The sequence below is a fragment of the Penaeus japonicus genome, unplaced genomic scaffold (genome assembly GCF_977035675.1).
Source record: "Penaeus japonicus unplaced genomic scaffold, GWHDUDI00000001_assembly GWHDUDI00000012, whole genome shotgun sequence".
Taxonomy (NCBI): domain Eukaryota; kingdom Metazoa; phylum Arthropoda; class Malacostraca; order Decapoda; family Penaeidae; genus Penaeus; species Penaeus japonicus.
In genome coordinates, this window is record NW_028234414.1 from 14894495 (window position 1) to 14904494 (window position 10000).

General features: G+C 41.5%; 1 protein-coding gene across 1 annotated transcript in view; it reads left to right on the forward strand.

The window, feature by feature from the left end:
* The window catches only part of LOC122260160 (adipokinetic hormone/corazonin-related peptide receptor variant I), an 88570-nt gene that overhangs the window by 36560 nt on the left and 42010 nt on the right, over nucleotides 1-10000 (forward strand). The window contains 1 exon segment of the mRNA XM_043027299.2: nucleotides 4336-5312. Within this exon segment, the coding sequence (XP_042883233.2) occupies nucleotides 4611-5312 (702 nt within the window). The 5' untranslated portion in view covers nucleotides 4336-4610.

Consider the following 10000-nt stretch of genomic DNA (forward strand, 5'->3'; position numbering starts at 1 on the left):
TCTCTCTCTCTATATATATATATATATATATATATATATATATATATATATATATATATATATATATATACATACACACACACACACACACACACACACACACACATATATATATATATATATATATATATATATATATATATATATATATATATATATATATATATGTGTGTGTGTGTGTGTGTGTGTGTGTGTGTGTGTGTGTTTGTTTGTATGTGTGTGTGTGTGTGTGTGTGTGCGCGCGTGTGCGTGTGCGTGTGCGTGTGCGTGTATGTGTGCGTGTACGTGTGTGTGTGTGTGTGACACAGTAGCAATCAGTTTGCTCTTGTGCATCATAGCGGATACATAACATTTCCCTGCGGGACGTTTTCTGTACTGGGAAATATCCTTGCAATTTAGTCTTTGTTCAACTCTTTCTTTTACAAGGAAATGTGTGTGTGCGTTTATGTGTATCTTTTTATCTGCTATCTATCTATTTATGTTTATATTCATGTATATATGTGTGCGTGTATACGTATGTATATATATATATATATATATATATATATATATATATATATATATACATATATATATATATATGTACATATATACATATATATACTTATATGTATATATATACATATATATATATATATATATATATATATATATATATATATATATTATATATATATATATATGTATGTATATATACAAACATATATATATACATATATATATATATATATATATATATGTATGTATGTATGTATATATATATATATATATATATATATATATCTACACACATATATGTATATATATATATATATATATATATATATATATACATATACTGTATATATATATATATATATATATATATATATATATATATATATATATATATATATGTGTGTGTGTGTGTGTGTGTGTGTGTGTGTGTGTGTGTGTGTGTGTGTGTGTGTGTGTGTGTACATATATACATACATTCATCACTTTGCACACATGTTAGTCACACCTTTCAGTAACTGCGCATGAGGTCTGCCGTTGCACCTGAGATAGCGTCCTTACCTGAAATTCAAATCGGAACAAATCAACCAACGAGCCAGCCTAGCAATCCCATGGGTCCAGAACTAATAATTTAGATGTCATCAACGTCAATTTTCCCTGGGCATCGTAATGATAGGACAAGCTCTTTCTAGGATTGTTGTAAAATAAAAAAACGTGGACATTGATCATAAATAACACTCTTTCAAAAAAGGATTTCTTTTGCGTGGCTTGAGAGATAAGCCTCTCAGCCTGACTCGAGTGACCACAACTGCTATCAATTTTCGGGCGAAACAAACAGCCGGCGAAAGAGGCCTAGGGTGTGGTTTGTGTGTAATGGATATCGTGTGTAATAATATCCCTTTTTGGTATCTTTGGTAATATATGTATCTTCAGGTGATGGCGTCTGTGTTAGCGCACTGTTGTATGTGTGTATGTGTGTGTGTGTGTGTGTGTGTGTGTGTGTGTGTATGTGTGTGTGTGTGTATAATGGATTTGCTTGTTGGGTATGTATCTGAGTGCAAATGTTTTTGTTAGATCTCTGGATGTATGTCTCCGTATGTGAGTGTGTATGTGTGTACATGTATACATGCGCGTTTGTCTCTAGATATCTCAGCTTTGTCTGTCAAATGAGACGAGGGAAATCACTTGCCCACTGCTAAACGTCCCTGTGGTATTTTCCACGAAACAAAAAACGTCACTGGTGAAAATCGCCCTGCTTGTCTCGATGACGCTACATCTGATGACGAAAACAGAATGGAAAGGAAAAAAAAAAAGAAAAAAAAGAAGAAAAAAAAAAAAAAAAAAAAGAAAAAAAAAAAAAAAAAAAAAAAATAAATATAAAAAAAAAAATATATATATAGAAATATATATATATATATATATATATATATATATATATATATATATATATATATATAAATATATATACATTATTAGAAGATATGAAACACCAAGTACGGACAAACAAAAATAAGAAAAGAAACTAAATGAATACTGAATAGCGGTATATATCTTTATCTTCCTCTTAGACGTACAACATAAACATTGCAGTTACGAAATATAAACAGCAAAGACTAAGTTACTAAAGCAATGTATATAAATATATATCTCCATAAACTGAAAAGAAATTCAGAGAAAATCATTTGCAAATAAAACGCATCTTCCCGGCTTGCTGACGAAAAACGCAAACATCTTTTCAATTGCAACGCTCCAGTGTGCAAGATAAGGATCGTGCACTAAACCTCATTCAAGATTCTTACCAGATGAGGCTGTGTGAGGCGCTCGGGATGGCGAGGAAAATTTCTAACCTAAATCTTATGAAGAATGAGGGAGACACTTGTGCGTGTGCGTGTGTATTGTGTTTTTTAGCGTATCATCATAATTCTTCTTATCCCTACTGTCATTATTTTCATCATCGTTAATAATAGTGTGTGTGTGTGTGTGTGTGACTAAGAGAGAGAGAGAGAGAGAGAGAGAGAGAGAGAGAGAGAGAGAGAGAGAGAGAGAGAGAGAGAGAGAGAGAGAGAGAGAGAATATTTACTCTTCTCATTTATTTCTTCACAGTTTTCCTGCGTACCCTCTCATTACTCCGGGCACCAGTCAGTTGTCAGCGGCGGCATGAGACAGCCTCTTTTGGGGATATGTCAGCCACGCAAGGAATAAAAACTCACGTACATTTCGCTCTTTCTTCGTTTCTCTCTCTCTCTCTCTCTCTCTCTCTCTCTCTCTCTCTCTCTCTCTCTCTCTCTCTCTCTCTCTCTCTCTCTCTCTTTCTCTCTCTCTCTCTCGCTCTCTCTCTATTTTTACCTCTGTTTTTCTTTCCCTCCCCTCCATCTCTCTGTCTCTCTCCACTTTGTTGTCTCCCTCTTTTTCATTGTGAAATAACAAATATCCAGGTGTAGCAGGCTATGATTAATATATCACCCCAGCAATGCAAATATAACTAAACTTTAGCGTTATCAAAAGTAATAATCAGTAAAAACAACAACAGAACGTACTTTCTCAGTGTCAAGCGAGTAAGCCTCAGCTGATTTAGCAACGTGTTTGTTAAGGTGTTTCTTGACTATGTCATCGTGTCGTAATATCTTATGTTTATCTGACATTTTAATTCGTCTGTCCGCGTATTAATATGCTTAGGTGTGTATATACGTATTCTATTTCGTGCCATTATATAATCAGTCATATTTCTGTTTGTATCTCTTGTGAAGTGTAGCAACGTAACCGTACATACGATTTTTGTTTATCTGTCTTTCTGTCGCGGGCGGGTTCTCTCTCTCTCTCTCTCTCTCTCTCTCTCTCTCTCTCTCTCTCTCTCTCTATCTATCTATCTATCTATCTATCTATCTATCTCTTTATCTCTCGCTCTCTTCCCTCTCTCTCTCGCCAATGATTATTTCCGAGTCACCAGAATTATTATTGTTATTATTATCATTATCATTGTTATATTATTGTTACTTTTATCATCCTCATTATTATTGTTATTATCACTGTTATTATCATTATTACTCTTATCATCATCATCATCATTTATTATGATAATAATGATTATTATTATTATTGCTATCATCATCTTTCACAATATCATTGGGGGAAGGGGGGAGGAGGGCGCCGTGGAATATCTACGGACGAAGGAAAAAGGATTCGACTTTTGTCTAAGGTCTAAGGTCAGGGCATCATCGTCCACTGGGGTCGATGGTTTCCTCGGAAAAGTATTTCGAAAGGAGACGCCGTTTTAGCCTTTGCCTACGAGAGAGCAGGTGATGTACAGTGAGCATTACTGATATCGTTGCTGTTGTTTTGCTTCAAATGCTATAGTTGTTTTTGTTGTTATTAGCAATGTTGTTGTCATCATTACTGTTATCAGCCTTATCAGGATTACTATCATCATCATCTTCATCGTTATCTTGATTTTATTATTGTTTTTATCATTATTATTATCATTGTCATTATCATCATTTTTCTCATTGTTGTTGTTGTTATGATTATCAATGATATCATTACCATTAACATAATTCTCATCATCATCATATACTCATCATCATCATATTCATCCTCGTCTTCACCACATCATCTTCTTTAACATTATAATCACTATCATTCTTGTCATCATTATCATCATCTTCAATATTACGAATATTATCATTGTCATTATCACTTGTCATCATAATCGTCATTTACCTCCATCATTCTACCAGTCTCTTTGTGTCTCCCCCTCACCCTTCTTTCCTGATGACTGCACAGCATCGCTCCATCCCATGCTCATTAATCATAATCAAAGCTTAAACTTCATTTTCTTTTCAGACCAGCGACGATGACTGAGTCCTTCCGCCTCGACTTCGCTTAGTGGGTCATCCTCTTCACCCATCTGCAGAGCATCCACTTTGGTTTGTCGAGTCCCCCTCTCAGCCTCAGTCCCAGGCCGCGCCACTGCTAGCATGAGCGCCCCGGATCAAAGCGCTGCTGCCTTCGTGAATCACTTCCAGGCGCATCTCTCGGTGCCGGAGCGCTAGTGGCGGAAGGAGAGGGCGGGCAGGGAGGAGAGGGAAGGCTCTTGGTGTCTTTGGAGTTCGAAAGGAATGGCGATGTTTGAGGAGCATCCGAGCGCGTTCCCGCAAGCGACCGGCAACAATTCCGCCTTCGGTCTGCTGCTCGAGGCGGCGGCGGCGGGGCAGAGGTATGTCCTGTGGTCGGACGGGAGCACCGCCGACCCCGCGCCCGCCCTCCACGGGGCGGCAGACGCGCGCTACGCCGAGGCCTCCAACATCGTCGCGGCGCCCGACTACTACGCCGACATGGAGCTCGACTTCGGCGCATCGTCCAACCTCACCAACGGCACCAACTTCACCTCCGCCATCCCGGACAGCCTCACCAACATCAACATGACGCAGCTGATTGCCTACTCGCTGCTCTTCCCCTTCGCCGCCATCGGGAACCTGATGGTGTTCGTCGCGCTCTTCCGCAGCCGCCACCGCAAGTCCCGCGTCAACATGATGATCATGCACCTCTCCCTGGCCGACATGATCGTCACCTTCGTCTTCCTGCCGACGGAGATCACGTGGCACGTCACCATCGAGTGGGTCTTCGGCAACTTTGGCTGCAAGATCTACAAGTTCTTCTCGGCTTTCGGATTCTACATGTCGTCCATGGTGCTCGTGTGCATCAGCCTCGACCGCTACTTCGCCGTTCTCCACCCGCTCAAGGTGAACGACGCCCAGAGACGAGGGAAGATCATGCTGTTCTTCGCCTGGCTCATATCGGCTGTCATATCGCTCCCTCAGGTAAGGCGGCGGCGCAGGAGTGAAGGGGGGAAGAGGAGGGGAAGGGGGTGGAAAGGAGAGAGCGATACCGGGGTGAAGAGGCCGGGGAGAGTGGAAAGGAGACACACAGACACACGCACACACAGAGAAAGAGAGAGAGGGGGGGGGGGGGGAGGGAGATTGAGAGGAAAGAGAAAGAGAGAGAGAGGAGAGAGAGAGAGAGAGAGAGAGAGAGAGAGAGAGAGAGAGAGAGAGAGAGAGAGAGAGAGAGAGAGAGAGAGATAGGAGAGAGAGGGGTGGGGGGAGAGCGAGAGAGAGCGAGAGAGAGAGAGAGAGAGAGAGAGAGGGGGGGGGGAGAGGAGAGAAGAGGAGAGAGGAAAGGAGAGAGAGAGAGAAAGAGAGAGAGAGAGAGAGAAAGAGAGAGAAGAGGAGAGGAGAGGAGAGAGAGTGAGAGAGGAGAGAGAGAAATTGAGAGAGAGAGAAAGAAAGAAAGAAAGAGAGAGAGAGAGAGAGAGAATGAGAGAGAGCGAGGAGAGAAGAAGAGAGAGGAAAGGAGAGAGAAAGAAAGAGAGAGAGACAAAGAGAGAGAAAGAGAGAGAGAGAGAGAGAGAGAAGAAGAAGAGAGGAGAGAAAAAGAGAGAGTGAGAGAGGAGAGAGAGAAATTGAGAGAGAGAGAAAGAAAGAAAGAAAGAGAGAGAGAGAGAGAGAGAGAGAGAGAGAGAGAGAGAGAGAGAGAGAGAGAGAGAGAGGAAGAGAGAGAGAGAGAGAATGAGAGAGAGAGAAAGGGGGGGGGGGGGCAATTTATCATCACAGATAACGAGGTATGTTTTGATCGCGAATCGACAAGAAAAATGTTCGGTCATTAATCACGAGGATATCGATGATGCTTTTGTGCGTAAAAGCTTGTCAATGAATGAGACACGTCAAACAAACACAGGCTTTACACATCAGTAATGATGACAATGATGATAATGTTGTGTGTGTGTGTGTATGTGTGTTTATGTGTGTGTGTTTGTGTGTGTGTGTGTTTGTGTGTGTGTGTGTGTGTGTGTGTGTGTGTGTGTGTGTGTGTGTGTGTGTGGGTGGGTGGGTGGGTGGGTGGATGTGTGTGTGTGTGTGTGTGTGTGTGTATGTGTGTGTATGTATGTGTTTGTGTTTAAAAAATTAAATATAATCATGCTTGTATGGGGTGAAGCTTAGGAGTAAGCTACTACTACTACTACTATAACTACTAAATGCAGTAGTGCTATGATCAACATCACTAATCCGCAGAATTAATCCACATCTACCTTCTCCACTAAGATAAATCCTATTCTTTACGAGATATTTCTTGTTTTGTCTCAATTTACATAAAATACAGAGGTTGGGTATGATATTGAAGTTAAGGAACAGCGAATCTTTAAGGGAATAAAAATCAATAGTTTGGGAAAAAGTGGTCGCTGCTGCAATTTCTGACACAGTTTGTCGTTTTGATTCGAGATGCTGGGAATGATGATTTTTCAGATCTTTCTTTTTTTACCATTTTGTCTGATTGCCTGTCTGGCTACTACTGACACTGCTTGTCTGTGTGTTCATCTCTCTCTCTCTCTCTCTCTCTCTCTCTCTCTCTCTCTCTCTCTCTCTCTCTCTCTTTCTTTCTCTCTCAGTCTCACTGAGCAGACGTGTTTTTGTCCTCTCTCGTAACCTGACTATTAGATGTTTCCAAACCTATCAGATATAGAGTGACGTTTGTTTACACGACTGCAATGGTGATTGTAAATGCTATACTATGAAAGTGATAGGCATTGATTAAAATTCGCACGTGAGTTTATCTCAGCTCTTGCGCACGACCTGTTTTTTGATCGGAGCGTCTATTTGACGACGCCCCTTGTCAATATCGTGAGTGACCACTAAGGTCAGTCCCAAACAAACAGAGGTATAGCAAACATAAACAAAACAACAGCATACTCTGACCGTTCACCTGAGTTGACCTTGTCGTGTCTCAGGCATGCCTTGAGGCAACTCGGGGAATACCCTTGAGGGTGAAAAAATGGCGTCATGGCTCGTGCTGCCATACCGGCGTCTGAGGCCCCAGGGCGACGAACCCAAAACTGGACACTGACAAACAAAAGGTCAGCCGCATCCAGCAGCGAAGGAATCTCCACTATGGATAGCGGCAACAACGACGACTTTAACGAAAAATGTAATAACATTCAGAAGAAAATGAAGAAATCCTCAAAGAACATTGAAACAGAGCTACAGAGAAAGGAAAATGATATGCCCACACAAGATGAAACTAACGATGATGGTTTTATATTTGTGCAAAGTAAGAAGCACCAGAAGAAAACGAACGCTGAAGATGAACCAATGAACAACGGAAAATCTAACAAACGACGGCTCTTGCGTCCGACAGAGTGTGAGGAAGGTTTCATACCCCAAGGTCAGAGATACAGACGTTGCCTCGAAATACAGATGGCTTTAGCATGCAACTGAACAGCATCATGGAACCAAAATAATATTGAGGAGAAACGAACACAACTCTATAATTATTGAAATGAAGAGAGATAAAACTGAAAATCTTCTAAACACGTAGCACGGCAGAATTAAACCCCAAAACGAGCAGCACCCAAGGCCAAATCACCAAGGGTCGATATCATTATTTTGGGCTGAGTGTTCATCTAGAGATAATCGTCATATAGATCCATGAACATCTGGCGAGGCCCAAGGCGTGGAAGAAAAGAAGCAGTGGTGGCCGAACAGACAGGACCCGACCCTCCTCCTGAAAAGATCTGGGTCGCCGGGACCTACCGTCCACTGCGAATCGCTTACTACAATCCGCCTGCACGACGCTGTTACAAATGCAAACGGGGGCCTGAAGAGCGCAGGTCAAAGACCTACTGGTGCAGCATCTGCGCAGGAAAGCGCTCTACACAAGACTGCAACGATTAGATCGAGAAAGGGGAAAATTACACGCACAATGCATAAACTCCTATAAGGAATACGTACGCACATGTTAGCAAGGCTGGTCAAATAAGCCATTTGTCAAATAAACCATTGCGCACGCACTTTGATGCAACGCACCAGGTTGTCGCGTTAAGTGAGGGGCCTCGCGGTAATGCATGGCATCAGGTGCGTCGGAACGGCGCATGGCATCCCGAGGGACGTTGGATCGACAAATGGCCGAAAGTAGGCAACAGTCAGGCTGCTCAGCAAGGTGAAAGATACACAAAGATCAAGTTATTGTAACCCAGGTTACAAAGAAAACTCGCGCCCCTCCCCCGAATCAGTATAATGATAATCAAGATTCTTAATTATCAACCTTGAAACACGCCGCTCGAAAGATTAGTAAGGCATACAGAGGAAAAAGAACAGCTCCCTTACTGGAACTGTTTCAGGCTCTTCAAGCAATCTGAGACAGTCATATTATTGCGATAAGAAAGGTTGGAGAAATTTGTTAATTCATTAAATGACTCTACACCAATAGGAAAAACACGGCAAACTACTATTAAAATATCAGGTAAAATGAAATCTCAGTTTGCACATCCAAATCCCCGAGAATAAGCAAATGAGCTCATCCGCAAATACACTAAGATATTCAGCACTGACTCCCTGAAGTGAATCAGCTGCTCATTTACATGAATCTTTTACAGACAGGAGGGAATTGACTAACTCGGTGATTGAGCAGTTTGATGATTGTGATGTTTCGTTTACTGAGATCGAGCTTGATGCTGCCCTCACCAGAAGAATTTCAATAGTACCTGGTAAGGATGGCATTACATATAATATCATTAGATTACTTGTAAATGTCCATGGTAATCCTGTTTGAAAATGATTCCGACTCATTTAGGAAACTGGTGCGCTACCACAATATCCTGGATGCAGAGTATCATAACTAAAGACAATAATCCTGGGGAATACAGACCGATATCATTAACTAGCTGTCTTTAATAAAAAAACCTTTTGCCTTTCCACAGGGCTCCACAGATAATTTGGGTTAAGAAAACATGCTCAGAGCTTCAAAACCATACATAATATGACCAGAGTTCTCCAAAAGCGTCCAACAAAAATATTCTGCTCCGCCATGGATGGTAAACCACTTCGATATCATCAAGGCATGTGTCCCTCCCACAAAGCAAGTGGAAAACAACACCCACTTGAAATCGACAGTAGGAAATGATACTCCGAAGCAAATTCATGAGATTAGCGAGAATAGGAGATAAAACAACTTATTTTCACTAATGGATCGGTAACTTCAACCGCATGTGTTGCAATCGTATGTGATGCCACTGGAAAAGGATTAGCGATGTTGGACTCAACAGCTGGGCGTCTATCCTGCAGGCCGAACTGTTTGCTTCGTTGCTCTCAAAATAGCTGATCGTACGGGAGATAGTATACTCGAGGTAAAACATATCTACGGCAGAACAAATAATTACGAGGCAGCTTGATGTAGTGACTGCAAGATTACGGCTTGTCTCTCTCTCTTTCTCTTTCTCTCCTCTCTCTCTCTTTCCACACACTCTGTCTCTCTCTCTCCTCTCTCTCTCTTTCCACACACTCTCTCTCTCTCTCTCTCTCTCTCTCTCTCTCTCTCTCTCTCTCTCTCTCTCTCTCTCTCTCTCTCTCTCTCTCTCTCTCTCTCTCTCTCTCTCTCTCTCTTTCTCTCTCACACACACACACATGCCATCTCTCTCTTTCCTTTTTTTTCCCTTTTTTATACTATCGCCCTATTT